At 39.3% G+C, this 15404-nt stretch overlaps 1 protein-coding gene across 1 annotated transcript in view; it reads left to right on the top strand.

Annotated features, from left to right (window-relative positions):
* The first annotated feature begins 4565 nt into the window (after window positions 1-4565).
* The window catches only part of LOC127429923 (26S proteasome non-ATPase regulatory subunit 2), a 14045-nt gene continuing 3206 nt past the window's right edge, over window positions 4566-15404 (top strand). Inside the window, exons 1-19 of the mRNA XM_051679286.1 lie at window positions 4566-4732; window positions 6107-6163; window positions 7239-7403; window positions 7535-7656; window positions 8967-9191; window positions 9281-9439; window positions 10857-11001; window positions 11172-11232; window positions 11312-11458; window positions 11654-11760; window positions 11865-11992; window positions 12617-12704; window positions 12785-12947; window positions 13055-13156; window positions 13261-13406; window positions 13495-13578; window positions 13801-13969; window positions 14168-14262; window positions 14502-14628. Of these exons, the coding sequence (XP_051535246.1) occupies window positions 4628-4732; window positions 6107-6163; window positions 7239-7403; window positions 7535-7656; window positions 8967-9191; window positions 9281-9439; window positions 10857-11001; window positions 11172-11232; window positions 11312-11458; window positions 11654-11760; window positions 11865-11992; window positions 12617-12704; window positions 12785-12947; window positions 13055-13156; window positions 13261-13406; window positions 13495-13578; window positions 13801-13969; window positions 14168-14262; window positions 14502-14628 (2395 nt within the window). The 5' untranslated portion in view covers window positions 4566-4627. The remainder of the gene's footprint in view (window positions 4733-6106; window positions 6164-7238; window positions 7404-7534; window positions 7657-8966; window positions 9192-9280; window positions 9440-10856; window positions 11002-11171; window positions 11233-11311; window positions 11459-11653; window positions 11761-11864; window positions 11993-12616; window positions 12705-12784; window positions 12948-13054; window positions 13157-13260; window positions 13407-13494; window positions 13579-13800; window positions 13970-14167; window positions 14263-14501; window positions 14629-15404) is intronic.

Genomic DNA, 15404 nt, shown 5'->3' with positions numbered 1-15404 from the left:
CATGAGCACAGAGGCACATCAGTGCGTCAGCAGCGTGAAGATAGTCAAGTCATTTTTATTTGTACAGCGCTTTTCACAACACACATCGTTTCAAAGCAGCTTTACAGGAAATCATGCATTAACAGAAAGTGAAACGGTAATATCTATAAAGTCTTAGAGTCATCATTGTGTAGTTTGATTAAATATGACTGTAAATTTTGAATACAAATAAACTGAATTTAGATCCCCAGTTAGCAATCTGAAGGGCGACTGTGGCAAGGAACACAAAACTCTATAAGATGTTGGTTAATGTAAGGAATAGGTATAGTTTAGTTTAGTTTAAACTTTATTATCCATTCTGTTTGTCACAGAACAGAAATTTGTCATTGACGCTGACATCATACATACATGCATACACATAGTAGTTACACATTAACTCAAAATACCCATAAACACAAAACTGATTAAGATTAAGCTAACTATGATTCTCAAGTATACTTTCAAGCATCTCAGAATAACATTAGTAAATTAATCAAACAACCAATTAAAATAATAATACCATACCATAGAGCCAAAATATGCTGACCTGGCAGTTTTAGTGCCTGTCTGTAGCTACAGACACTATCCTTCCATTATCAATGTTCCAAATTTCAAAGCTCATTATGAGTTTAACAGTTGTTATTTCTACAACTATGTTTGCCTAAATGCATTATTTATTTAATTTTAAGTTACCAATACATTTTGCTCTCTGCCTTTCACTGTAAATATATTGTGGTCAGGGCAGCTACATTTATTAGCAGGTAAGTAAAGTTTTGTTTACTCACTGGATAAAACCTGTGCTACAACCATGCTTGTCTAAGCACATTACATTTAAGCTACCAGTGCATTTGCTCTCTGCTCCGTTCACTGTAAATGTATTCATGGTCAGGGCAGCTACATTTAGCTGCAGGTAAGTAGGTTGTTCACTCAGATAAAACCTGGGCCGAATTATTGTTCCTTGCTAAGCAAAAACCGAATATTCAGTCAAGCTTTACATGTTTTGGACCATGTGTCATGTTGCTGGTTTTTCTGGCTTTATCAGGAGCTTCAGCTTCAAACATCAAAAATTTCGCACCTACCCACATCATACCCATTCATCTAGACACTTCCAAATGTCATGCCCAGCCACCCTGCTGACTGGCCCATTTCTGCATCATGTGAAATTTTTACTTCACTGTCCTGCTCACAATTGAGCGTAGAAGCAGTCCGCACAGTTAATTCTCTGTCAGAAGGCTTATGTCGGATCCTTCCAATATTCTAATATAAGCTCTTATATAATAGCTCATATAATATAAGCTCCCGTCCGTATGCACCAGCTCTGATTCTCTGCGCCTCTATTCCCATGCCACTCACAGCTCCACTCTAGACAAAGTTCTCACAAGCCGGGTATTCCCTCTCCAGTAATAAAGCCATTAGCCCTTCTTGTCTCTCGAATATTCCGGCATCGCACTCTATTTCCCCAAGATGCAATCTTCCTCACCTCTCTATAAATTAGGCTGATCATTAGTTCATACTTCCTTCCTCCCTCCAGGCTCAGTTTCCATATGCAATCTCCTGTCCCTTGGGTCAAATTATTTCATTCATCAAAGCCGCTCTCTCTCGCCTCTCCACGCTAGCCCCATTCCATCAATAACTCTCTGATAACGTATCTATTGAAGGCGGCTGCTGATCGGACCTCCAGTTTTGTCCCGTTACTAAATCACTGGAACAGAAATTCCCATTTCCATAATATAAAAACCCCAGAACCTCAGACAGCATGTCCCTTTTTCACTGACGCAAGCCCTCAACAATACCACTGCCATTGCGATCATCTAGAAGGCGGTCCTCCTCCAGGCTTGTTGTGCCCCTACTGAGACATTTTGACATGGCAGAGCATAAACTGCACTTCATTCTCTCAGCCGAGCACATTCCCAGATTTCTCAGTTCGATCGCTGACTCTCTTCTCATTTCCAGGAGCTTCATCTACACTTCCCTATGCCAGCACACTCCCGTCCCCTGCCTGCACCTTTCTGACCTTCTGCCGGACTAAGCCCCTCACTCCTCCTCCATTTAGATTCCACTAAAACTCGTGTTGGAAGGACACGGCCAGTCCACGCTCATTTCTCCCTTTTCCTCAAACACTCCAAAACAGACCACTCACGCCGTGGTCGTAGCATAATGAGGTCTACAGTCTCCAGTTCCTCCTGCTCCTGCACCTCTACGGTTATATATCTCAAACTAGTTCCAAAATTCTTAAAACCTGCAACATTTTCCATCATGTACACATATATTCCTAAGAGGCTAAACATTAAACACTTTAACTCGGTTTATTTTTCTGGTTTAAAGAACCTTGTTCTACCTGTGTGTACAATGGCATAGAGTAAAGGTAAGAAAATCGTCCCCTGCACTCTTTAAAAAGGTGATTTTGTCCCCTGCATTTTTCCAAGCTAAACCCATATCGAGTTCAAATGGTGGATTTGCATATAGTATTCTTTGTGTTTTATTACTTTGGGCTGATTAAGCAACCATCCAGCCAATCACAGGTGAGTTTCATGAGCCGAAACAGCCCTTACGTAATAGGCCGTCAGTCAGACAGTCTAATCAACGCGGCTCCGTTCATTTCTACAATGCTGCTTTCAACAATCCTCATTTATCCATGTTTTTTATCGGCATTGATGTTGATCTAAATTAATAATCTAGAGATGAGGAACACAGAAATGAGAGTTATTTATCAGCATATCATTCTTGATTGGCAGCATTACATGAAATGCACTGCAGGAAAAAACAAAGAACAATCCTTCTTTAAGAGTTTATATCAGCGCACGAGTCTTCACTAAGTTATGCTTTTTACATTATGTTTGTGAGGTAATAGTTTGATCGGCTGCTTTTGCCAATTTAAGCAGATTATTACTCATTATAATTATTATGATTATTATTGTTGTCTTTTGATAAAAGTCATGCTCAGCAGCTCACAAACTGAAGGGAAATGATCAATTTGATTTGTTCTTATAATGCTTAAAACCTTTACTGAAGTCTCCTTGTAGGTCTTTAGACATATACATTTTAAAGGATTAAAATGTACTTTTGATCGTTGATTCAGTGACTAACTCTTTTCACACAAGACACTCATTTGTCAGCACCATCTGGCATCAGCAGAAATGGTCACTGAATCATAAAATGGATCTGAATGAATTTTGGTGAACGTAGTCAAAACACTCGAGACACTTGGATACATTTAAATCCCACATTGCACAAGCACAGAGCAAAAAAAAAAAATTGCACAGTTGTCATTATTGTAATTGATTATATGATTTATTCAGGACCAGCTTGTGCTCAGTCTTTTATTGTCATGTGTGAAACAGAAGCCCTTTATTTTGCAGCTATTTTTGCAATACTTGAATATTTAACCCTTGTGCGACCTTCGGGACATTTCTGTCTTTTTCGTTTGTGTTTTTTCGATCATTTTGGTGGTTAATGCCAACGGCATAAATTTTGCCAAAGGTGTGTATTTTTGGGGGAATTTTGATATTTCAACCTCAGTTCCTATAATACATCTATAATACACTGTGTACACAAAATAGTTACACTCAGGACCTTCAGGACAAAAATGTCCCCATTGAAACCCATTAAAACTGCAATATTTGATCCCAGTGCCATTAAAGCATAAAATCATGAATTCTATGATATTATGATTTCATTCCGGAGCCCTGGCATCAAAATGTAAATGTTTAATATTTTCCACCAGATGGCGCCATTTTTCTCATGTTTAGCCTATGGAGCAAATACAAGCTTTTTCCCTATTTTCTGTTTGCTGTATTATAGAGCACTGCAGGCCAATTGAATAAATGATGCAGCTAAAATTGTGTGTGTGTGTGTGTGTGTGTGTGTGTGTGTGTGTGTGTGTGTGTGTGTGTGTGTGTGAAAAACAACAACAGTGTACATTATGTAAACATGAAAATGAAATGAATATTTGGTAGTTATGATCAAGACTGATGTTGGTTAAGTCAGTGAAAGTGGAAAATAATATTAATATCTAATATTTTTATGGCAGTTGTTTGACGTGGACATTTTTGTTCTATAAGGACCTGAGTGTGAGTTTTTTTTTTTGTTTGTTTGTTTTTTTTATCTGACACTGCACAAAAAATAATAATGCATCAAAATCAATGTTGTTGCTTATCATTGACATATCCCAGACTGTGATAATCCCCCCCCCCCCAAAAAAAAATCCCTTTAGCATTTAGCATATGGAAAATAATTCATTTTTTGTGTTGGTTTTTTGGGGGGGGGGGGGGGGGTTTCATAAAAAACAACAGTAGCATTATATTTAAAAACTGCAACTTAAAAGGTTAAAATTCTGAAAATTAATGAATATTTGGTAGTTATGATCAGGACTGATGTTGGTTAAAAAAATTAACTTTAGATATTAACTAAATAATATTAATATCTAATATACAGTGCAGTATTCAATGCGGTCGACAGGTGTCAGTGGTGTGTGGTGCAGTACAGTGCAGTACTCAGTGCGGTCGACAGGTGGCAGTAGAGCGGCGCTGTCTCATACGCAGCAGCCACAGAAGAAGAAACCGCATCAGCAGAGTAGACTCGCGTTCGGAGGAACAGCAGCAGGAAAATCATGGAGGAAACCGCGAAAAAAGAGAAAAAACTGACCGAAATCAAGGAGGAGAAGGACAAACAACAGTCGGGCAAAGAGAAAGAGAAGAAAGAGGAGCAGGAGCTGGTAAAAGAGAGAAAAGCACACTTTACAGACACAGTTTGAATCCGCCTGAGTCACTCTACAGGCCAAACACTCACAATCAGTCAAATACATATATGAGTATTCACTATTTATTCATGATTTATCCAATATTATCAATCAGAATGATCACAACACATTTTAAAATATCATATCTGAGCTGGAAAGACATTAATAATAATAGCAATAGCTTAATTGAACAGAACTGCAGGTACTTCATGAATATATGTGCTTGTATTCACCTATAAATATGTTATAAACAAGAGTTTTATTCTATAAGTGAATCTACGTATAGATAAATAGATGTGCTTTATTGACCTCAGACGAGATAATACTTATAAGATTTAATGACTAGATTAGGGCTGCAACTAACGATTATTTTGATAATCGATTAATCTATCGATTGTTCGACTATTTGGCGATTATTGCAACGATTAATCGTTAGCGCTTAACCGATTATTCAGCTTGTGCCCCGACTTAAAAGGTTGCATTAAATGTGCTTACTAACAATAAAGAGGACAAAATCATCTTTTAAAAATACCTCTAAATGACATTCACTGAATTACAGGGGAAAAATACTTTTAAGTTTAATTTAGTAAAGAAATTCACTGCAATAAATCCTATTGTTATCAAGTGTTTTTGTCATTTTCCATTTAAAATTGTCTAAAAATCCTTAAAACAAGATACATTTACTTGATAAGCAACATATAAAATATTTAGACTTGCTTTAAGAGAATGCATCTTATATATAAGTGTATTTTGTATATAAGTGTATTTTTTCACTAAAGTAAAGACAAAATAAAGCTGCGTATTGCCGATTTTCTTCACGATAAGAAACACAGTGACACATATATTATGATTCAATAAGTCACGAGTCATCACGTTATAGTCTAGCTGCATTAAGCGTGTGCGCTCAAGGGATGAACGTCCCGTGACAGTGTGCATCAGACGGGTGCAGTTTCAATCTCTCCCCCTTAGATCGGGACATATAATTCCCTCGTACTTTACGATCTACATCACCTGAAGCTGTTTGGAAAGTTAAAGTGCATCTGGACTGTGATTTGTGTAATTCTTCCTCTCCTCAATCAGGCGTGAGCTGCGGTGCTGCTCTCACGCGTCATCATTAGAGTTTAATGAGATCTCATGTTACGTTAAATGACGTTAAATGACATCAAACGACTATTCGACAACGGAAATTTTTGTCAGTGTTGTCGATAACGTAGAGTAATTGTTTCAGCCCTAGTCCTCATTGAGATGGCATTAAGTAAACGGTGTGTGTGTGTGTGTGTGTGTGTGATATTAAATTATTATTCAGTGTATAAAAACATGATTATACAATGTGACTTGTGTTTTTTGCAGTCAGAAGAAGACAAGCAGCTACAGGAAGAGCTGGAGATGCTTGTGGAAAGACTCGCTGTGAGTTTGTTTTTGTTGTATTGCATATTTATTGCCTGTAATCTTTTATTCAGACATGTTTGTGTTGTAGCTGTTTAAAAAGAACTGGAAATTATAATGGACCTTATTTACTTGAGGTCAACCAGTATATATACATTTTACAGATTAATCCGTTTTTTTTTTTTTTTTCATCTCTGGCCTAAACCGATCATCTGTTGAGTATATGCTACAAAAAGCTTAATTTGATAAATATTTAAATGTAGATATTTGTAACAGAGCCACAACTCTGTCTCCATCACTATTAATGGACTAATTCACAATTATTAATCTGAAGTGTTATAAAAAAACACATATGGCAACTGACAAGTGATTGATGATCTACCATTGATGAATTACTGCTTATACAGTATTTATTAGCCCATATGGCAATGTTTTTCCCCCAGTAATTCTATTGTAATACATTGTAGAGGATTGTATTGTAAGAGTGCATGTTTTGTTTCCCTTGTGTGTGTTTGTGTGAGCTGGAAGCACAGCCATTTTCAAAATAAGAGTCCCCGGTGTATTTCAGGCTTGTGTATAATTGAAAGCCCTGAGTTATGCGTATATGTATAGTATTATTGGGATTTTGGTTGCACAACAAACACTTTTGGGATTTTACTTATTTTGGATCTTTTTTTTAACATTCAATTCATTGATTTTGAAAACTATCAGCTGATTAATCAGCTATTGGCCTTTTCCTCCACATTAGTTATCGGTTGACCTCTACTATTTATTGAATTAATGAGTTATTGTGTGCAATTCATTAGTGCATGTTATTCATCCAAATGTAACTCTCTCCACCTCTGATCTTTTCTGATGATGTAATCATGGTCACATGGGCTGAGAAAAATAATATCAGCCAATAATGTCATCATCCACATTTCACAATCCAATCAAATCCTCATGGATCAAGTCCTGCTGAAATATTCCATTTCACTCTAAAATGTGATGTATTACATGAATGTGATTTCTTGTTGAATTTAATGGCGGTGTTATATATTGTAATGTCAGATATCAGGCTGCTGTCACACTCGTTTTTATTCTTTCTGTCTCTCAGGAGAAGGACACGTCTCTGTACCGCCCGGCTCTGGAAGAACTGCGCCGTCAGATTCGCTCATCCACGACCTCCATGACGTCTGTGCCCAAACCACTCAAGTTCCTCCGACCTCATTATGCCAAACTCAAAGAGATCTACCAGAACATGGCACCAGGAGAGAACAAGGTGTGTGTATGTCTGCCTGCATTAGTTGTGTCTGTTTAAAAGTGTTGAATCTTATTTATATGTTAATCCTATAAAGCAATGAGCATATGTTTGTGTACAGTGTGAATAGTATCTGTCTCTCTTTGTCGCAGCACTTCTGCGCTGATGTGGTGTCGGTGCTCGCCATGACGATGAGCACCGAGCGAGAGTGTTTGAAATATCGTCTACTGGGCTCACAGGAAGAGCTCGCGTCATGGGGCCACGAATACGTCAGGTATACAACCATCACAAACACTTAAAGGGATAGTTCACCCAAAAATGAAAATTCTCTCATCATTTACTCACCTTCATGCCATCCCAGATGTGTGACTTTCTTTCTTCTGGAGAACACAAATGAAGATTTTTAGTAGAATATTTCAGCTCTGTAGGTCCATACAATGCAAGTGAATGGTGACCAGAACTTTGAAGCTCCGAAAAGCACATAAAGGCAGCATAAAAGTAATCCATATGACTCAAGTGGTTTAATCCATGACTTCGGGGGGGCCTGGGTAGCTCAGTGAGTAAAGACGCTGACTACCACAACTGGAGTCACGAGTTCGAATCCAGGGCGTGCTGAGTGACTCCAGTCAGGCTTACTAAGCAACCAGTTGGCCCGGTTGCTAGGGTGGGTAGAGTCACATGGGGTAACCTCCTCGTGGTCGCTATAATGTGGTTCTCGCTCTCGGTGGGGTGCGTGGAGAATAGCGTGAAGCCTCCACACTTGCTATGTCTCCGCGGTAACGCACTCAAGCCACGTGATAAGATGCACGGATTGACTGTCTCGGATGCAGAGGCAACTGAGGTTTGTCCTCCGCCACCCGGATTGAGGCGAGTCACTACGCCACCACGAGGACTTAGAGCGCATTGGGAACTGGACATTCTAAATTGGGGAGAAAATAAAATTTGTAAAAAAAATCCATGTCTTCAGAAGTGATATGATAGGTGTGAGTGAGAAACAGATCAATATTTAAGTCTTTTTTTATTATAAATCTCCACTTTCACATTCTTCTTTTGTTTTTTGGCTATTTGCATTCTTTGTGCATATCGCCACCTACTGGTCTGGGCTTGTGAATGTGGAGATTTACAGTAAAAAAAAAAATAAAAAAAAAAGACTTAAATATTGATCTGTTTCTCACCCACACCTATTATATCACTTCTGAAGACATGGATTAAACCATTAGAGTCTTATGGATTACTTTTATGCTGCCTTTATGAGCTTTTTGGTGCTTCAAAGTTCTGGTCACCATTCACTTGCATTGTATGGACCTACAGAGCTGAAATATTCTTCTAAAAATAATTTTTTGTGTTCTGATGAAGAAAGTCATACACATCTGGGATGGCATGAGGGTGAGTAAATGATGAGAGAATTTAAATTTTTGGGTGAACTATCCCTTTAACAATGTTCTATTGTTAAAATGACTCTCCTCTGTGCAGTTATGTCCAGTTAGCATCAGTATTAGTTTCTTTATTCATCAGATCAGGATTCAATTGACATTTATGCCATCTGAGGCTGAAACTAAACTATCGGTGATGTGTGTGTTTCAGACATCTGGCAGGAGAAGTCGCTAAGGAGTGGCAGGAGATCGAGGAGGGTGATAAAACTCAACAGGAAGCTCTTCTGAAGCTTGTTAAAGAAATCGTTCCATATAACATGGCCCATAATGCCGAGCACGAGGCGTGTGACCTGCTGATGGAGATCGAGAGACTTGACATGCTAGAGACATACATCGATGAAAACGCCTACGCTAAAGTCTGCCTGTATCTGACTAGGTGAGATATACAACTACCCACAATCCCTCTGAAGAGACGTCTTTGAGTTTCCTGATGCTCTGATCCAGTGTGTGTCTCTTTCTCTGTAGTTGTGTGAGTTATGTTCCCGAGCCAGAGAACACGGCTCTGCTGAAATGTGCTCTAAACATCTTCCGCAAGTTTAACCGCTACCCAGAAGCCCTCCGACTCGCTTTGATGCTCAACGACGTGGAGCTGGTGGAGAACATCTTTATTTCCTGCAAGGACATGTACGACACACACACATTAGGCTGTCAAGGGGGCAGATAAACTAAATTAGAAATTTTCACTGAAATGTGATCAGTGTAGTCAATCTAGCGTATATATTATCACCTAATGGTGAAGCCTAGTAGCAGCAAGTGAAGATTGTGCATCGGCACTCTACTGCTTTTCCTGCAATGCCAGGATGTACAAGATTGAATTTCCAACAGAATTTGAACCACTGAAATTTCAGAGACGAATTTGCAAAGGGAAAATAATGTACTGAATATTATGTTGAGCAATAAAGATACAAATAAAAAAAAAGATTTTTTTTAGAACTGAATTTTGGAGGGTGAATATTTATTTAATTTTTAATGATACAATTTTGTGTGAAATGTTTTCAATTGAAATATTCACAGCTTAAATATACAACCATATGGAATTGCATCCCCCAAAAATGCAAGAACTGTTAATGCAATGTGTTAATTTTCCACTTGGAGCAATTCAGCATGCTTTTGTTTTCCCAAAGACATTTGTCATTATTATACTTCTATATGTGTATTTTTAAGCTGCATGTGAAATTAGCCAGAGAGCCTTGCCAACTGATAATCCACATTTTCGGTTGTCTATAACATGAGCGTTCATTAAAGGGATAGTTCACCCAAAAATGGAAATTCTCTCATCATTTACGCACCCTCATGATATCTCAGGTGTGTAAGACTTTCTTTCTTTACCAGAACACATTTAAAGAAAAATAGAAAAATATCTCAGCTCAGAAGGTCCTTAAAATGCAAGTGGATGGTGATCAGAGTTTTTAAGCTCCAAAAATCACAGACAGTTAGCGTAAACGTCATCCATACGACTCCAGCGGTTAAATTAATGTCTTCTAAAGTGTCACGATTGCATTTGGTGTGAAAAAGATCAATATTTAAGTACTTCTTAATTATAAATCATCATTTCCGGTCAGCAGCATTATATGCATTGATGAGAGAACATGCTGATGCAAATATGTCACACGCGAATACCAATGCTGACCAGAAACGATGATTTATAATTTTTTGCACCAAAAGTGATCGTATCGCTTTAGAAGACATTAATTTAACTGCTAGAGTTGTACGGATGACGTTTATGCTGACTGTCTGTTCTTTTTGTAGCTTAAAATCTCTGATCACCATCCACTTGCATTTTAAGGACCTTCTGAGCTGAGATATTTTTCTATTTTCTTCAAATGTGTTCTGCTGAAGAAAGACTTACACACCTGGAAAATTATGAGAGTGAGTAAATGTTGAGAGAATTTTAATTTTTGGGTGAACTTTCCCTTGCACATTTGTGTACGTCTCATTTGTTCTCAATAATTTGTGTTGATTATAGAGATGCGTACACCTGTATTGCTCAACTATACTTACCTAAAACATATATCTCAAACTTGTCCATGTGTGTTTGCAGTATCATTCAGAAGCAGATGGCATTCATGTTGGGTCGGCACGGCATGTTCCTGGAGCTCAATGAAGACGTGGAGGATTACGAAGATCTGACGGAGATCATGTCCAACGTCCAGCTCAACAGCAACTTCCTGGCCCTCGCTAGAGAGGTGCACACACATAAATATGACTAGAATTATCAAGCGCACTACTACCAATTATCTGCACTGGAGTACATGGATCAAATGATGCACTTTTAGAAATAAACACACTTAAAAAAAAATAATGAAGTTGCTTTTGCATATTTGATCTTCTAACATTTGTGTTCTTTCCTCTGTAGCTTGATATCATGGAGCCGAAAGTGCCAGATGACATTTATAAAACTCACCTAGAGAACAACAGTAAGAGCGTCATTCACGTGTCATGTAGAGTATGATGGCATGTTTTTGGCGTGTTTTATCGACTCTGTTTCTCCCTCAGGGTTTGGTGGCAGCGGGTCGCAGGTGGACTCGGCTCGCATGAATCTGGCCTCCTCGTTCGTGAACGGTTTCGTTAATGCTGCGTTCGGTCAGGACAAACTGCTCACAGAGGATGGAAACAAGTGGCTGTACAAGAACAAGGACCACGGTGAGAACAGCACTCTTAAATCCACTTTTATGAGGATGTTTGATGAAAGATTCACAAATGTTGTAAAATGTGTTAAATACTTTTATGACTTTTCTGCTGGTGTAATCAAGACCATATGGGCAGGGACTATGTATATATTATCCAATAATATCCATAATCCAATCCTGATATGTGTTTTGTGTGTGTGTGTTTGAGGCATGCTCAGTGCTGCAGCATCTCTAGGAATGATTCTGCTGTGGGACGTGGACGGCGGTTTGACACAGATCGATAAATATCTTTATTCATCTGAAGATTATATCAAGGTACTGTCACTTTAATAACTAAACTCACTTCCATTAGTACACACACCCTTATGTCACTCACTAAATATTTTTCATATGACTGATATTGTTTGTGCCTCTCCCAGTCGGGGGCGCTGTTGGCATGCGGTATTGTGAACTCTGGTGTTCGTAACGAGTGTGATCCCGCGCTGGCACTGCTCTCTGATTACGTCTTACATAACAGCAACATCATGAGGATCGGAGCCATTTTTGGGTAATTAAAGACAACACACACAAATGATGAAAAAAACATGAATATCAAGCTTCCCAAGATCATGGAAGGAGTTTTAAATTGTGATTTCTAGGCCTGGAAATGTCATGGAAATTAATTTACACTTTACCATAAGGTTGTATACTTTAGCTAATGCATTAAAGGGATAGTTCACCCAAAAATGAAAATGTACTCACCCTCATGCCATCCCAGATGTGTGTGACTTTCTTCAGCAGAACACAAATTAAGATTTTTAGAAGAATATCTCAGCTCTGTAGGTCCATACAATGCAAGTGAATGGTGACCAGAACTTTGAAGCTCCAAAAAGCACATAAAGTCATCGTCAGTGCTTGGCACATGTCAAAAAATCAAATGCACAGTTTTAGCATTTGAATGTGCTCTTTTATCTTAATATCAATGACTATATGAATTTTTAATTTTAATTGAACAGCCATATCAACAAGAAGTTGCTCTTAATCTAAATCTTTATAAAAATCACTTTACTTTATCCTAGAAAACTTATGGAAATTAATTGGTCTAAAAGTGTGGGAACCTGGAGTATTTTTGGAGTTTTACCTCTAAACTCGACCGTGACCCGTGCCTCCGTGTGTGTGTGTGTGTGTGTAGGTTGGGTCTGGCATACGCTGGCTCTAACAGAGAGGATGTTCTCTCTCTGATGCTTCCTGTCATGGGAGACTCAAAATCCAGCATGGAGGTACGTGTGTGTTTGTAGCTGATTCCTCTCTTTTAGCTGCATTGTGTTTCTGTGTTTAATTCGTGTGTGTGTGTTTGCAGGTTGCTGGTGTCACAGCGCTGGCATGCGGTATGATCGCCGTGGGTTCCTGTAACGGTGATGTCACTTCCACCATCCTTCAAACCATCATGGAGAAGAGTGAACAGGAACTTAAAGACACTTACGCTCGCTGGCTGCCGCTCGGACTCGGACTAAACCACCTCGGTAAGACGGGGAGCTCAAGACTCTGTCGTTAGGGTGTCACACAACCACCTGTTGCAGCTCAAATTAAGCTAATATTACGATTAATGCATGTGTTTTTGTGAATGCAGGTAAAGGTGAGGCGATTGAAACCACGCTAGCAGCTCTGCAGGTCGTACCTGAACCATTCCGCAGTTTTGCCAACACACTGGTGGACATCTGCGCATATGCAGGTTAGTCATAAACTACCCCACGCACGGGCTGCAGGTAAAGCACTCCATTTAAGAGCACTGCCTTAAACAGAAACACACAAACATGTTTGACATGTCTCTTTCAGGTTCTGGTAACGTGCTGAAGGTGCAGCAGTTGCTGCACATCTGCAGTGAGCACTACGATAACAAGGACAAAGAGGAAGATAAGGACAAGAAAGACAAAAAGGACAAAGACAAGAAGGAGGCGGCATCAGATATGGGCTCTCACCAGGTTTGTGTGTGTTTCTGTAGAATTTAATAATAGTGTTTGTTTGTAAACGAGTGTTCTGATTCATTCTGCTCTCTGCTGCCCCCTGTAGGGTGTGGCGGTGTTAGGTATTGCTCTCATCGCAATGGGTGAAGAGATCGGCTCAGAAATGGCCTTACGCACATTTGGTCACCTGGTGAGCACATGTAACTGCTTAAAATGCTGGATTAACTTTTCCATTTACAAATTTACACAAGAAACGGCTCTCTGTGATTTATGTGTTGCAATCATTCACTCGTTACCATCAAAAGGTTGTTTGTGACACCTATTGACCATAATAACTACATCTGAAATATCTGTTGTGCTTAAACTACATCCTTAATATATATTTTGCATTCTGTCTCTTTTCTCCCTATAGTTACGTTACGGCGAGCCCACGTTACGGAGGGCGGTACCATTAGCACTCGCTCTGATCTCCGTGTCGAACCCTAGGCTGAACATTCTGGACACACTCAGCAAGTTCTCGCATGACGCCGACCCCGAGGTGTCCCACAACTCCATCTTTGCCATGGGCATGGTGGGCAGCGGTCAGTCACCTATTAATTTGCTTGTGTTAGTGCTCACACAGCCACTAGAGGGCGCCGGAGTGAGCGTTTATATTTTTCATGACAAGTTTTACAGTAAAAAACCAAATTGCACGCTGATGACATCACGCAGTGTCTCAGCCAGTTAGAATGAGCTGCGGTTGTCATGGTTACTCTATCGATTTTTTTTTTCCCCCTCAGGCACCAATAACGCGCGTTTGGCTGCCATGCTCAGACAGCTGGCGCAGTATCACGCCAAAGACCCAAACAACCTGTTCATGGTCCGACTTGCACAGGTGGGCTGCGCGGCTCTTTTGGATTCCCAGCTAAAGTGAATCTTTTACGTATTAGACCATTTGTATGTCTTTGATTTAATTTGTTGGCATCACTACTTTGTGATTTACACAATGTATTTTTTGCAGTGGCCTGTTATTTTGTTTACTGGCCACATTTGTGGTTTGGCGAGTGTTCATTTTGGATCATAGCTGCGAGTGTTGGATGAGTTTGTTGTAAACTGTGTTGTTGTGTTTTTCAGGGTCTCACTCATCTAGGTAAAGGCACACTGACTCTCTGCCCGTATCACAGTGACCGACAGCTCATGAGTCAGGTGGCCGTCGCTGGACTCCTCACAGTCCTCGTGTCTTTCCTCGATGTCAAAACCAGTAAGAGCGTCCCACACTTCACTTCTGATCGGCGTAATGAAGATCCACATTAAAATTATGACTTCTATTCCAAATATTTCCCTTTATCTATGCAAATATACTGTATACTGTAAATCTACCTAAATATATTTATATATCCACTCAAATATACAGTTGAAGTCAGAAGTTTACATACACTTAGGTTGAAGTCATTAAAACTTATTTTTTAACCACTCCACAGATTTAATATTAGCAAACTATAGTTTTAGCAAGTCGTTTAGGACATCTACTTTGTGCATGACATGAGTAATTTTTCCAACAATTGTTTACAGACAGATTGTTTCACTTTTAATTGACTATATCACAATTCCAGTGGGTCAGAAGTTTACATACACTAAGTTAACTGTGCCTTTAAGCAGCTTGGAAAATTCCAGAAGATTATTTCAAGCCTTTAGACAATTAGCCAATTAGCTTCTGAAAGAAGGTGTACTGATTTGGAGGTGTACCTGTGGATGTATTTTAAGGCCTACCTTCAAACTTAGTGCCTCTTTGCTTGACATCAGGGAAAAATCTAAAGAAATCAGCCAAGACCTCCACATGTCTGGTTCATCCTTGGGAGCAATTTCCAAATGCCTGAAGGCACCACGTTCATCTGTACAAACAATAGTACACAAGTATAAACACCATGGGACCACACAGTCATCATACCGCTCAGGAAGGAGATGCATTCTGTCTTCTAGAGATGAAAGTAGTTTGGTGCGAAAAGTGCAAATCAATCCCAGAACAACAGCAAAGGA

This window comes from Myxocyprinus asiaticus, chromosome 39 (assembly GCF_019703515.2).
Source record: "Myxocyprinus asiaticus isolate MX2 ecotype Aquarium Trade chromosome 39, UBuf_Myxa_2, whole genome shotgun sequence".
NCBI lineage: Eukaryota > Metazoa > Chordata > Actinopteri > Cypriniformes > Catostomidae > Myxocyprinus > Myxocyprinus asiaticus.
The sequence above is the reverse complement of the archived record's forward strand: the minus strand, read 5'-3'. Positions and strand labels throughout refer to the sequence as shown.